The 15,081-nt window shown below is 47.4% G+C and overlaps 1 protein-coding gene across 1 annotated transcript; it reads right to left on the reverse strand.

The window, feature by feature from the left end:
- Nucleotides 1-1,708: 1,708 nt before the first annotated feature.
- On the reverse strand, nucleotides 1,709-14,306 carry LOC109741696 (putative disease resistance RPP13-like protein 1). Its single transcript, XM_040402871.2, has 3 exons — nucleotides 13,958-14,306; nucleotides 9,504-10,670; nucleotides 1,709-4,530 (listed from the first exon to the last, which is right to left on the reverse strand). The coding sequence occupies exons 1-3, from the start codon at nucleotides 14,249-14,251 to the stop codon at nucleotides 2,644-2,646; spliced, it is 3,348 nt and encodes a 1,115-aa protein (XP_040258805.2). The 5' UTR covers nucleotides 14,252-14,306; the 3' UTR covers nucleotides 1,709-2,643.
- Between the last annotated feature and the right edge of the window lie 775 nt (nucleotides 14,307-15,081).

Here is a 15,081-nt window from a genome sequence, read left to right on the forward strand (position 1 = left end):
CCCCATTGCATATGGCCATGCTCGTGTCACGGTGGAAGACATAGTCCAAGGGTTTGAGGACCTGGAGATTGACAAAGCTACACCCGAAGGGGAGAGAAGACTTGGAGATGTCAAGCGCCAGATCATTCTATGGAAAAAGAAGTACATAGTGTTTCCAGGCGAGGCGCCAAGGCTAACAAGTCCACCCCCCTCCGATGGTGGTGGTGGTGGTGGTGGCGGCGGTGGTGGTGGTTCACCTACACCTCCTTCACGCCATTCGACGCCGTCCCCCGATCCACAACCTCCGGCGGGTACGACGCCCCCCAATCCTCCTCCGGCGGGTACGACGCCCCCCAATCCACCTCCGGCGAAGAAGCAGAAGCAGGCGGACAGCAAGGAAACCCGCTCCTGGACTATTAACCCGGACCCTTATGTACCTAAGACCACAAGGGTACCGGAGCCATCACTGAAGCCTCTCCTCCCAAGGCCTTGGGAACTTAGTGAAGCTGAAACCAAATTGGCCGCGTCTGCTCATTATGAGAAATGGAAGGCGGATATGAAGGCGATAAAAGATCCAGAGCCCAAGCAAGTATTCACTGTGAAGCAAAAGAAGTGGGCTAAGGATTTTTTGACGACACCGTCCCAAGCCGAGCTGAATATGCCTGACGACTATGGACATGAACTTCGTAGGCAAGCAAAAATATTGAAGGAGGAGAAAGAAGAAAGTAAAAAAAGCGGGAAACAAGTTGACCAGCTCAGGATGCAGAATAAACAATCGACCCCCCCGCTCATAGTGAAAGCCGGTCCGGAAGAGGACCCCGAGATCATAGCAGCTGCGGCAGCATTTGGATTGACTGTAGCGAGTGCCATGAAACAAGCGTCCGAGATGGGTTTGACTCTTCGTGCCTTCTTAGGCCTTGAGGATGCGCCAGTATGTGAGATAGCATTACAATATGTGCGGAATGGGCCTCTCGTCGAGCCTGCGCGGGAAAAGAGTCTACCACCACAAATGCGAAATCTGCTACGTTGGTACAAGCAATTCATAACATGGGCCGACAAAGAATATGTTTATGCGGATGTTACAGAGGAGCATCACACCAAACGGTACTCTGTACACGTTCATATGAGTGAATTGTTCCAGCTGTTCAATCTGCGCGACCTCGACAAATCTATGCTGAGTTGGTACGTTCTGTAAGTGATTTATTTCTACCTCATCTCGTTCTTCATTGCCTGCACTATATATATATATATATATATATATATATATATATATATATATATATATATATATATATATATATATATATATATATATATATATATATATTGTCCTAACTATATTGTTGCGTACGCTATTATGCAGATTGAAGATTTGGGAATGCAAAATAAGAAACATCCATGATGTTGGGTTCATTGACCCACATATCGTTAATGGACATGTGTTACAAAATCACCCCGAAGACGTGGAGAAAGACTTGTACAAGTTTTTTAGAAAGCATCAACTCAAAAGTCATATTCTATTTCCTTACCATTTTGGGTGAGTGTTTCTCTCTTGTGCCCATTCTCTTTTGTTTACTCTATGCATGGTATGTCTAATCGATGAGTTATGCATGACTGTGCATGTAACGTGTCCGCAGGTTCCACTGGATTCTGCTAAATTTTGAACTTCACACCTCCAGAGTTCTAATCATGGACTCTATGGATTCGGATCCAAAGCGTTGGGCCGACATGAGAAAAATGCTGCAAAAGTAATTATTTTCAATCATTTGAGCTCTATATCGATCGGTCTCTTTCGTTCATTTCCTAATATCAAGTAACTAATAACTCCCTTGTTCATTTAATTTTCTTTGCCCTGTAGGGTTTGGAGACGGTTCTCAGAAGAAATTGTCGGTGAATTCAAACATAAGCTAGATTTTAGAAGGTTAGTTAATGTGGATAAGCAGCCACCGGGGACCAATCTATGTGGATACTATGTTTGTGAGAACATCCGGAGACACACCTCTGAGCGGAAGGCATCGGATAGCGTGCGGAAGGCGACGGATAACTTGCGGAGGAGGCTTAGTCCAGAAGCTCGCTTCCGACCAATTCAAGATGAATTAGCAGGATTTTTCATGAGGGAAGTCATCAATCCTAAAGGAGAACACTATACCGAGGACGAAGAAATTTATATGCATACCCGAGATTGAAACTTGTTCGAAGTTGTATATGGTCATCCATCCTAATTGTGTATGGAAACTTGTTCGAAGTTGTATATGGTCACCCGAGATTGAATATATATTATATATTCCTCTTGAATTCTTCTTGTTGGAAATTTCATATGCATGTATATAGTAGCGTAGAATATGTGTACTGAAACTTCATCAAAATTAAAATAAAACACAAAATAAAATATAAAAGAAATAAAACACTACAAATTAAAAAGAAACCAGGTTTAGGGGGGCTAAAACCCTAAACCTGCGGAGGAGGCCTTTAGTCCCGGTTAGCCACGAGAACCGGGACTAAAGGTCCTCCGCCCCGACGGACCCCTGGCGCCCACGTGGACGGGCCTTTAGTCCCGGTTAGCCACGAGAACCGGGACTAAAGCCTTTAGTCGCGGTTCGTAAGAGGCGCGACTAAGGGGGGGTCTTTAGTCGCGCATATTTAGTCCCGGTTGCACAGCCGGGACTAAAGGCTTTTGCGAACCGGGACTAAAGGCCCATTTTCTACCCGTGGTGTGAGCTTCTCCAACACAGATTTACCCTGGCCTCCGTTGGTTCCCCAGCGAAGAGTTAGTTGCCTCAGATCTGATTTATCACGCAACTTTGCTCTCTCCGCGTCTTCTGGATGCTTGACATTCTGAAGCTCTTGAACATCCAACGCATAACAAGTTAAATCTGCAAGTTCCACTATACTGCTGCATCCTTTATTTTCTCTCTGTTGTACAACATGTTCTATTTCTCCTGAAATAATAAGATGCTTTTTAATTTCCTCAACACGTGCGATCACATCAGGAGCTCCTTGCCTGGCCTCAAATCGAGTGAGACTTGTCATTTCATCAATGCTATCTGGCAAGGCATTGAGAGATTCTGTACAAGATATGTCCAATGATTGAAGCTTAAGGTCACCGAACGAGGGTAGGAGCTTATCAAGCCTCATACAATAAGACAAACTGAGGTACCGCAGCTTAGACAACTTGCAGAATGACTCGGGCAGTACTTGCAACTTGCAACAACTTGTTAGGTTCAAAGAGTCAAGCTCAACAAGGTGACTAAAACATTCAGGGAGTTCCATGAGCTCATGGCAGTCTGAAAGATCTAAGAATTTTAGATGATTAAGTTGGCAAAATGATTCTGGCAGCAATGAAACCTTGTAGCAATCAGAAAGGCTCAAGAACTCAAGCCTTTGAAGGTTGCCAAAATCTTTTGGCAGGTTCTCTAGCTCATGGCAATTTGATAGGTTCATATGCTCTAAAGACTGAAGTATAAGATTGTCAGGTAGTTTGGTTATCTTAGAACAACCTGACATGTTTAGGAATATGAGTGTTGGAAGGCTACCAAATTTATAAGGGAGATTTTGAATGGCACGACACTCTGACATATCTAGGTGTTGTAAACATGTCAGCTGGCAGATGGATTCCGGCAACTCTTGGAGCATGAAACACCCTGACAAGTTTAGGAATATGAGTTGTAGAAGGCTACCAAATTTATCAGGGAGTTTTCGAATGGCACGGCACTCCGACATATCTAGGTGTTGTAAACATGTCAGCTGCCAGATGGATTCAGGCAACTCTTGGAGCATGAAACACCCTGATAAGTCTAGGAATATGAGTTGTAGAAGGCTACCAAATTTATCAGGGAGATTTTGAATGACACAGCAATCTGATATATCTAGGTGTTCTAAACATGCCAGCTCACAGATGGATTTAGGCAAAACTTGGAGGACGGAACACCCAGAAAAGTTGAGGAAAGAGAGTTTAGAGAGCTTACCCAATGAGGTAGGTAGCTTATCAAGGCTTCTATTACCGGATAGGTCCAGATAACAAAGTTTGTGGAGGCTACAGATATTGTCAGGCAAGGTTTCAAGTGAGCAATTGGACATAATCAGAGTTTCCATATTCTGAAGTGTAGACGTAGACTTAGAAAGTGAAGTAATTTGCAATCCCGTGGCATCAAGGTACCTAAGTAGCTTCAGTTTTTCTATGGAATGTGGCAGCATGATTTTGCTTGACGCAGATTGCCCTTGAGAGAGTTTCCGTGCAGCACATGCTAGGTCCAAGACACGCATGTACTTGGAACCAGAAAATGCCTTTGGAGGAAGTTGCCATTCATGCAAATCTCTAATGTGGAGGGATCTAAGTTTTTTTGGCAGACAATCAAAAACCTTGGATTGATTCTGGTACTGTATCAACTCTGCATGTCGGCAATGAATTTCCTTTTTCCAACTCCTTGGCCCAGTACCACGAGCATCGAGAACAAGGAATTCATCAGCAGCAATTACTAAGGCAAGATCATGTACCAAATCATGCATGATAAGCTTCTGAGAAGCCTTGGCATGCACTGGACTTAGATTATCCTGCAGAAGTAACTACTATCAAACGTGCTGTACAATAAAGGAAAAACTCATTGGATAGATTAAGTATGACTCGTCGGATAGATTAAGTATGTATAGCTACCAAGTGATTAATCTGTATCCAACAATCACTCAGTCATATGTTCACACCAATATAGTACCTACAATCATGTGCAGACGACTATGTAAACATTTTGGATATTGGAGCGGTTTTTGAGACAACACTTTATCTATTTTTCCATGTAAAATGTATACCAAGATAAACTGGAGTAAAAACAGTCACAACTGGAGGGTAAAAAGATGAAGAAACTCATTTTTCAGATCATAACATAATGTATTTTTCATTTTAATTGTTAGGATGGATAGTAAATTTGGTTTAAATCTAACTTGACCAACAGTTGAAATTAAATATCCGTATGGCTCTTTCCTTAAGAATGTGTACAATTAACTCTTCCAAGAAAAGGAGTTCCTAAATATGGGAGTATATGATTTGATGATTTTCATATCATATTTAAAAAAACATATACTAGTTAATAGATAAGGCATCAATAACTGAACAGAAATGATCGAAGTAGTGTTGGATAAACTTGTTGGAAATAACCACGCTGTCTAAGTCCGGCTCGGACTAGAGTCAATCATCGTGTACGTGTAGGAGTCCTAATCCTAGTTAGCTATAGGCTGTTTGGTTTAGCTCCTATATATACTGTAGTATCCCCTGTAAATCTTGTACTGAACTCAGATCAAAGTAATACAAAACATAGGTGCGACACGCACCTATTAGCCATCAACTTGCGGCCTCGTATTGCCTCTTTACGATCCAGCGGCGACTTTGCATGTACGTGTACGTGCTTGTACAGCCGGCCGATAGCTAGCTTGATCTAGCTAGCTTCCAACGTGCGTGCGTCTCCTTGGCGAAACCACACGGCCGTCTAGTGCAACTAGCGGCTGCTGCGTACGTACGTGCACCGGCGGAAAGTACTCGTCCGGAGCGACGTCCGACGCGGGCCTGTGGCCAACAATTGGTATCTAGAGCTTTGGTATTGACGTGATTCTCGGGAAGCAATCGAAGGATCATGTCGACCACGGGCAAGGAGATTGTGACGGCGGCAGCGGGAGCACCGATGCCGATGGTGGGGGGATCACAATTCCCCCGTCTGGATCGAGAGGACTACGCACTATGGGCGATGAACATGGAGGTCGCGATGGAGGGAGCTGAGTTCTGGGAAGCCGTCGACCCGGGCGGCGCCGAGTACGCAAAGGGCGCGGCGAAGTACCGGAAAGATCGTCAGGCGTTAACAGCGATCTACTCCGCCATGCCGAAGGATGTGCTGCAACACCTCGTCGGAAAGAACTCGGCGAAGGAGGCATGGGAGACCATCAAGATCCTGCACCAGGGTCATGACCGTGTCAAGGAAGCACACCTTCAGTCCCTGATGAGAAGCTACGAGTGCCTGAAGATGGATGAAAGTGAGACGGTTGATCAGTTTGCCGCCCGTCTCAAGACCCTCGTCAATGGCATACACAACTATGGTTCAACCCTAGAAGAAGTTGCGATCGTCCGACGATTTTTGCGCGCCGCGCCGGCACGCTACATTCAGATTGTCACGTCGATCGAGCAATGTCTCGACCTGAAGACTCTCACGGTTGAGGATCTCGTCGGAAGGTTCAAGGCCCATGACGAGAGAACTCGTCTCAGTTTCGGCGACGCGGAGGCGAGTGAGCACCTCATGCTTACAAAGGCGCAATGGATCGCCCTGTCGAAAGAAAAGCAAGGCCGATCTACGAGCAGCGGCAAGAAGAAGGGGAAGGGGAAGCAGCGCTCGGCAAGAAAGAACTTCGCCGACTCGGACGACGAGGATGCGCCTGCACCACCGAGGAGGAAGTTTGACATCAGAGAAGTGAGGTGTCATAAGTGTGGCCTCCTCGGTCACTTCAAGGCTAACTGCGAGGAAGCACCGAAGCAACGGGCGCTCATGGCCGAGGAAGGAGACGATGGGGATATGATGCTAATGTGCGAGCTAGTGGACGAAGAGGATCCAGATGATCTTGGTCAGCTGGACACGGGTCCGGTGAGTGCATCTGCGTCAGTAAACCCAGGCGAAGTTATGGCGCCAGAAGACCATGACCCAGGGCGTGATAGTGTGATTACGTCAGTAAACCCAGGCAAAGTCGTGGCGCCAGAAGACCATGACGTAAGACGTGACGATGTGATCGCGCTCGAGAACGGCGAAGACGTGGCGCCAGAAGTCCATGACACAAGGCGTGACTGTGTGTTCACGCTAGATTCAGGCGATGACGTGGCGCCAGAAGTCCACGACACCATGTGTGACAGTGTGGTCACGCAAGAAAACAACAAATACGTGTTGCCAGAACAACCGGAAACTTCGGCAACACAGAGCGATGCTCCAGACGATGGCGCGCGGCGAGACGCGTCAGGGACCTCACCTGGATCAGCTGGCGTCCCAGGAACAGGAGTTGCAGCCTCTCCTCGAAGCACAAGGAGCAGCGCGAGGAGCGCGTCCAGTGCTGGCGCTACAAGCGACAAGCATGGCCTACGAGGCGTGCACGCTGTGCCATGCAGCTCAGCCAGCTGCACTGGAGGCAGTGGCCCCACGGACGGGCCGAAAGCTGGGCGTGACCCAGCACCAAGCTCCCAGCCGGGGAGCCCAGCAGGCAGGCCGGCTACTGGCAGGCCAGAACAGCCAGAAGTCCCAAGCCACGTGTCAGGAAGTCTAGAAGGGCATGCACGTGAAGGTGCTCCAGATTTCATGGCTGTTTCATCTGGTGAACGTCCAACCAGCTCGGGAGTGCCCCAATCGCCAGAAAATGAAACTTTGGCAAGTTCAGAAGCAATTGTGTCTTCTCCGATAGCACAGGAGCGACGCAGTCGCGCCTTGGACATCTCTTCAGAGGAAGCGCTTCAAATTAATTCGGTGAAGATGAAGAGTAAAGAGCAACGACGTTGGTATATCGAGGAACCGGAAAATTTTGAAGATGCAAAGACGGAAGAGTGTTGGCGTCGTGCTATGGATGACGAATTGGGTTCGATCCGAGACAACGATACATGGGAGCTCGCGGATCTTCCCAACGGACATAATGCCATAGAGCTCAAGTGGGAGTACGAAGTTAAGAAGGGTGCCGAAGGGAACTTGGTGAAGCACAAAGCAAGGCTCGTGGCTAAGTCAAACGTGCAAGACCAAGGTGTGGACTTCGAAGAAGTGTTCGCTCCACTTACAAGGATGGACACGGTGAGGCTACTTATAGCTCTCGCGGCTCAAGAATCTTGGACTCTACATCACATGGATGTGAACTCCACGTTGTTGACTGGGGAGTTAGAAGAAGAGTTGTATGTGAAGCAACCACCGGGGTACATCCAAGAAGGAGAGGAACACAAGGTATTGAAGCTACAGAAGGCGTTGTATGGGCTACGACAAGCTCCTAGGGCATGGAATACGAAGCTTGACAGTACATTGATTTCTCTTGGGTTTGAGAAAGCCCCACTAGAGCATGCATTGTACAAGCGAGGCGAAGGAAGTGATCGTCTACTAGTGGGCATCTATGTAGATGATCTATTGATTACTGGAGCAGACGATGAGGTGATTGCAAACTTCAAGCTACAAATGGAGGAGCTATTCAAGATGACTGATCTAGGGCTCTTGAGTTACTACCTCGGGATCGAGATACAGCAAAAGCCGGAGGGGATCATAATATGCCAGGAGGCATATGCAAAGAAGGTACTTGAAAGCTGTGGCATGAAAGATTGCAATCCAAGTCATGTTCCGATGAAGCCTCGTCTGAGACTAAGCAAGAAGAGTGAAGCACCCGCGGTTGATGCAACGGAGTATAGAAGTGTGGTCCGAAGGTTGAGGTATCTCACAAATACAAGACCAGACTTGGCCTATTCCGTTGGCATGGTGAGTCGCTTCATGGAAGCACCCACGACTGAACATTGGGCAGCTGTAGAAAATATACTCAGGTACATCAAAGGGACAACAAATTTCGGTTGTGTCTATTTGAGAGAGAAGAAGAAGGAGATGGTGGAGCTACTTGGCTACAGTGATAGCGATATGGCAGGAGATGTGGACGACCGTAAAAGTACCTCGGGCATGGCATATTTCTTGGGAGGAAGCATAATGAGTTGGCTATCACAAAAGCAGAAGGTGGTCGCATTATCATCTCATGAAGTAGAGTATGTTGCAGCTGCTACCGCGGTGTGTCAAGGCGTTTGCCTAGGAAGACTAGTCGGTGACCTCACAGGTAAGGAACCGGAACGAGTGATGCTGAACGTTGACGACAAGTCTACAATCTCTCTGTGGAAGAATCCGGTGCATCATGGTCGATGCAAGGACATCGATACAAGGTATCGATACCTAAGGGAGTGCGTGGAAGAAAGCAAAGTTGACGTCAACTACGTTTGCACCGATGACCAGCTTGCAGATATCCTAACTAGATCTTTGGGACGACAGAAGTTCGTGAAGATACGGCGAAGGATCGGTGTCCAAGCTGTGACGTGAGGACATCGTGTTTAGGGGGGTGATTGTTGGAAATAACCACGCTGTCTAAGTCCGGCTCGGACTAGAGTCAATCATCGTGTACGTGTAGGAGTCCTAATCCTAGTTAGCTATAGGCTGTTTGGTTTAGCTCCTATATATACTGTAGTATCCCCTGTAAATCTTGTACTGAACTCAGATCAAAGTAATACAAAACATAGGTGCGACACGCATCTATTAGCCATCAACTTGCGGCCTCGTATTGCCTCTTTACGATCCAACGGCGACTTTGCATGTACGTGTACGTGCTTGTACAGCCGGCCGATAGCTAGCTTGATCTAGCTAGCTTCCAACGTGCGTGCGTCTCCTTGGCGAAACCACACGGCCGTCTAGTGCAACTAGCGGCTGCTGCGTACGTACGTGCACCGGCGGAAAGTACTCGTCCGGAGCGACGTCCGACGCGGGCCTGTGGCCAACAAAACTAACCGTAGGATGTCCAGAAATCTGAAGAAAAGACATCCCAAGAAGGTAGTTGATGCAGCTTTCACCATCATATTCTGAATGGATGTATCCAAGAGCATTCCATTGCTGGATCAGACGGTTGGTGTCTATAAGGAAGCCCTTTGGAAATGCCGCCAAATATGCAAAACAAATTTTGAACTCCCGCTTCATATAGTAATAGCTCAACTTGAGGGACTCTAATGTGTCATTTTGACATTCGCTTCTCAAACCCAAATTAACCATCCTCACTTTTATGTCTTGCCATGCCTTGATGGACTTGTGCTCTGACATTACATGCCCAAAAGCATTTGCCACGAGCGGTAGACCTCCACATTTTCCTGCAATTTCATATCCAATTTGTTTCAAGGGAGTCGGGTCATCATCAGGCTCAAATGCTCTTATCTTTATTAGTTCCCAGCAGTCATTGGTTGACAGAAAATCCAGATTGATTTGGTCAGACTCGTGCACAGGGAGAATCAGCCTTTTATGTGCAAGAACACCAGTCTTCATTTTTTTCACTACAGTTTGGTTACGCGTAGTAACTATAATCCTGCTACCGCTGGAGCCATGTTGTAACATCAGCTTCAGCTTTTCCAGGTTATCTCCCCCTTCTTCCCAGAAATCATCCAAAACAATCAGGTACTTTTTATCAGCAAGTTTGTCTTGAAGACAATCCTGTAGATACTGCAAAGTAATGTTGTCAAGGTTGATATTGGCATCTACGCTTTTGATGATGGCGCTCATAATTTGGAGTAAATCAAACTTTTCAGATACATGAACCCAGGCTTGGATGTCGAAGATGTCTACCCTCTTGTCTGCAAATACTGATTGGGCCAATGTTGTCTTCCCTATACCACCAAGCCCCACAATTGGAATGATAGAGATATCCACATTAGCTTCACTTCTCAATATCAGGTTTACTAATTTATCCTTTTCTGCACTCCTCCCTTGCATTCCAGTTGACGTGCCTCTATCGCTGCTGGGTGCAAAAGTCTCATTTTTTCTGCTCCTTTCTACCTTCTCTTGAGGAACCAGTTTGAACGCCCTGCTGTCATTTTCTATTTCTTCTATTCTCTTCCTCACATCCAGCAAATTGTGGGGTCTGGTTATCCACCGGTAGGCTGGATTGTCCCGGGAAAAGAATGCCTTGAGCTGTAAATAAAAATCCCATTAGTTAAAAGTGAAGGTAAAACAGGGATATACAAGCTGTAATTACAGTTTACAACTGAAGAAAAAGAAGTGCAACAGCAGCAGCCAAATCCTCGAACAGATTACACTGAGGGAGAGTCTGACGCAAAGGAGAAGTGTGGCGACGCTACCACAGAAACAGATCATCAAGTAACATAGTACAGTATTTCAAAAAGAAAGTTACATAGTACCGTACCAAACAAGCTTAATCATTAGGTGGAGGAAACTCTCCCCCCTGGTGATTTTTTTTCTAAAACAAGCTTAATCAAGTACAACACTGAGTTGTACAAACAAAAAACAATTCTAATAAAATATTTAGACACATAAGGATGACTACCCCAAAGAGAAATCGAAGGGGAATCACGGGGCTCCAGCTGTGAGTTTTGGACGTCAGAAATCAGTCTTGTCCAAAATGACAAGACTAATTATTGAAGAAAGATTTTCCCTCGGATCACAGGATAGGGGTAAGATAGTGCGTACGCCAATGGCCGTAAACGCAAGAGTACCATCTTAAGACTACAGTCGGAGCATGGGACTCTGGTTTCCCAATCTGAAATCGTTAAGCACACGATTTCTTTGTCGAGCTGTTGGGAACAGCCGAAGAGAAAGGTTTAAGTCTTAGGGAAGACTTATGGGGCCCGGAGGAGAGGGTGTCTCAACAAGAAACGACGCACTCATGCTGTCCTTTACGCCACAAGAGATTGACCTAGCGCTAGCAGGCATGAAGAACGACACGGCTCTAGGCCCGGATGGCTGGCCGGTAGAGTTCTTCAAAAAGTTTTGGCCTTTCCTTAGAGACCTTTTCCAAGCTATTATTAAAGGCTTCGCCCTCGGTACGGTTGACCTCTCGAGACTTAACTATGGGGCGATCTGTTTGATCCCCAAGGTCAAGGGGCGGATACAATCAAGTTGTTCCGTCCGATCACGCTCCTAAATGTTCCCTTCAAGCTATGTGCCAAAGCCTTCGCCTCTAGGTTAGCGCCGGTTGCCCAATGAGTAATCCATAAGAGCCAGACCACTTTCCTAAAAGGTAGAAACATTCTTGAAGGGCCTATTGCGCTCATGGAGATAATCCACGAGTTAAAACGTACACGTGGACAGGGCGTTATCCTCAAGCTCGACTTTGAAAAAGCATACGACCGCGTAAACTGGGAGTTCGTGCGGGAAGTCCTCCTCAAAAAGGGATTTGAGGCGGGTTTCGTGCACCGGATCATGCATTTGATCTCGAGTGGCAACACCTCGGTTATTGTCAATGGCGAAATGGGGAAGTTTTTTCGTAATAGGAAAGGGTTAAGACAGGGTGATCCCATCTCCCCACTTGTCTTTAACTTTGTGGCAGACGCTTTGGCAGCTATGCTGTCCAAGGCCAGCGAGGCTGGTCATGTTAAGGGACTCGTTCCACACCTCATCCCGGGTGGTGTGACCCATTTACAATATGCAGACGATACCTTGCTTTTGTTTAAGCCCGACGACCATAGTATCGCCTCGATTAAGCTTTTGTTATTGGCCTTTGAGATCCTTTCCGGACTCAAAATAAATTTTCTTAAAAGCGAGGTCATCACCATGGGGATGGACGACCATCAAAGCTGGCGTGCCGCAAATCTACTTAATTGCAAGCTTGGGAGCTTTCCAATAAAGTATCTGGGGCTTCCTATATCCCATCGCAAACTATCGATTTTAGAGTGGGAGCCGTTGTATGGGAAGGTGGCCAATAGGGTAAGCCCGTGGCGAGGGCGGTTTATGTCTTCTGCGGCAAGGCTCATTTTAACTAACTCGAGCCTCTCTTCCCTGCCCCCATTCACTATGGGGATGTTCTTACTAGCTGATGGCGTGCACGCTAAGCTAGATACACCGCGATCCCGGTTCTTTTGGGAAGGAACTGGCATCAAGCGGAAATATCACCTGGTAAAGTGGGCGGCTGTTTGTAGGCCAAAAAAATTCGGAGGTTTGGGGATCCTAAACTCCAAATTAATGAACGTCGCCCTACTGTCCAAATGATGGTGGCGGCTTGCCCAAAACGAGACGAGTCTCTGGGCTCAGCTGCTAAAAGCCAAGTATTTCCCAACTGGGAATCCTTTCAGTGCCTCGGCCAACGGCTCCGTGTTTTGGAAAGGGATCCAAGTGGTCCGACCAGCTTTTTCTATGGGGGCCAAATTCCAGATTCAAAATGGACACTCCACTCGCTTTTGGCTGGACCATTGGCTGGGAGCCTCTCCCCTTTGGCAAAGTCACCCCAATCTATTTCGGATCGCCACTGACATCAACATCTTAGTGGGAGAGGCAGCCCGTACTGACCCTCCAGCGATCCACTTCATGCGGGCCCTTTCCAACGCCGAACGGGAGGAATGGGACGACCTAGTTCATCAAATTGGTGACAACCGTATAGGGCCGGGCGAAGATTTGGTAGAATGGAGCTTGACAACGTCCCAGAAATTCTCGGTTAAATCCTTATACAACAAGCTTACTGAAGGGACAGCGCTTGATATAGCTAGGGGGTTGTGGAAGGCAGGTCTGCCCTTGAAAATTAAAATCTTCATGTGGCAAATGCTCAGGAATAGGCTGCCCACGTCGGATAATGTGGCAAAACGTAACGGTCCAGCTGACGGTACTTGCACTGTGTGCGGTCTAGGTGAAAGATGCTAACCACGTCTTTTTTAGATGCCACCTAGCCAGGTTCGCGTGGAGTGCAGTTAGGGAAGCCTTCCACTCGAACTGGAACCCAGCCTCGGGGAACGACTTGATTTCCATCCTCAAAACCACGAGAGGGACCAGTAGTAGAATCGCTTGGCGTTGCGTAGGGGCGCTACTCTGGGCTATTTGGACGACGCGCAATAAAATTACGATTGAGAAAAAAATTCCTAACCACCCCGCGGATGTGATCTTCAAATGCCATCTTTTCTTACAGACGTGGACTCCGCTGGGGAAGGAGCGCGATGCTGAGCGCATGTCGGAGGCCATGGCGCGCATCAAGACTATCCAGGTGATGGCTAGACAAGACACGACGACTCGATGATGCTTTTGGAGCCTTCGGTGGATGTTTCATGTTAGATTGGTCTTATGCGTTGGATGATTTGGATGGTGTAATGTTGCCTTCGCGTGGAACCTTTGTTCTGTTTCGTCGTCGTCTTGGACTGAACTTGTTTTCTGCTTTTCTGGGTTATATCCTGTTGAACTTGGTGCCTGAGAGCTTTATTAATTTAAAGCCGGACGTGTCTAGCGTCTTCGTTCCAAAAAAAAGATAGTGATCGTACCTTTGCTTCGTTATTCTTAGTATCCAAGTCGTCCAGCAGGTCCTCAACGTCGTAGGCAACGGATTTTAACTTCAGGAGCCACCGCCCAACTTCTTTTCCAACATCTCCTCCTTGGCTCACCTTATTGTCAGCATCATGCATCACAGCCTCGAGATCTTTCATTTTCTCCACCATTTTATCCACATCGCCTTTAAACTTCCACTGCAGAGCGATCTCGTCCCCCGCGATTTTGATTAGCCTGCTAGTGACTTGCTTCACCACGGCACTCGCAATCATCTCTCCAACACCCACCATGGCTTCAAGCTCTTACTCTCGATCTACCACACAAGAATATGCTGTGTTTGTGAAAGCGGAGCAAGGTAACGAGCGTTATGCTTGTGGCTCTACAATATAAACAAGATAATCATTGTTAGACAAATAAACCGTGGCTCGGCCAGGGCGAGTCAGGCGCGCGCGCGTGCGGGTGCCAGACGAGCCGGGCATAGTCAGGGCCGTAGCTGCGTGTGCGTGTAGCAGCACGTGTACGTGCGCGTGTGTGAGCTTGTTGCCGATGGAGCCGGAGGAGAACGCGTCCAGGGCTGTTGGTGGCCGCGTCGTCCGCGTACGGGCGCGACGGGAGCGCAGGCCAGGTATGGCGTGGGACGCGGGATGTGGGCGACTGGGAGCGCCGTATGGAGCGGCGTGGCGTGCGTACGAGCGCACGTATAAAGGCTCGCTAGCCCCTGTGTATCGGCAGGTGGTTTTGCAGCTGAGTTCGTGCTCAGGAATGAAACTAAGTGGCCGTTCGTGCGGCCGGCGACGTTCGTGCGCCGGGCAAAATCCTGCTGTGTCCTTCTCGTTCTTCTTTCTTCTACATCCGTCCAGCTGTGAGAGAGAGCTAGCTAGGGCTGCGCCAACAATCATTACTACCTCTGTAAACAAATAAGAGAAAGCTGTTCGAGGCAATAATCCAACCAGATAAGGATGATACTCTGATTCAGCTAGTACATGTAATCTGGCACACCGGAAATTAATTAAATCAAAGTGGATTGGATTGTACTGATGCAACTCTTGTGTATCTAGCTTTGCAAACATCTCCTTTGAGAAACAAAACACATCTTCCATCACATGGAAGGATGCCACCA

Source organism: Aegilops tauschii, chromosome 3, assembly GCF_002575655.3.
Source record: "Aegilops tauschii subsp. strangulata cultivar AL8/78 chromosome 3, Aet v6.0, whole genome shotgun sequence".
Classification (NCBI taxonomy): Eukaryota; Viridiplantae; Streptophyta; class Magnoliopsida; order Poales; family Poaceae; genus Aegilops; species Aegilops tauschii.

What these genes read in the sequence shown, in the direction of transcription:
- LOC109741696 (XM_040402871.2), bottom strand. Translation starts at nt 14,251, where the DNA reads ATGGTGGGTGTTGGAGAGATGATTGCGAGTGCCGTGGTGAAGCAAGTC. An exon ending in CTAAGAATAACGAAGCAAAG is followed by an intron (nt 10,671 to 13,957) that starts GTACGATCACTA and finishes TTTTATTTACAG; the next exon opens with CTCAAGGCATTCTTTTCCCG. An exon ending in AGATTTCTGGACATCCTACG is followed by an intron (nt 4,531 to 9,503) that starts GTTAGTTTTGTT and finishes TTACTTCTGCAG; the next exon opens with GATAATCTAAGTCCAGTGCA.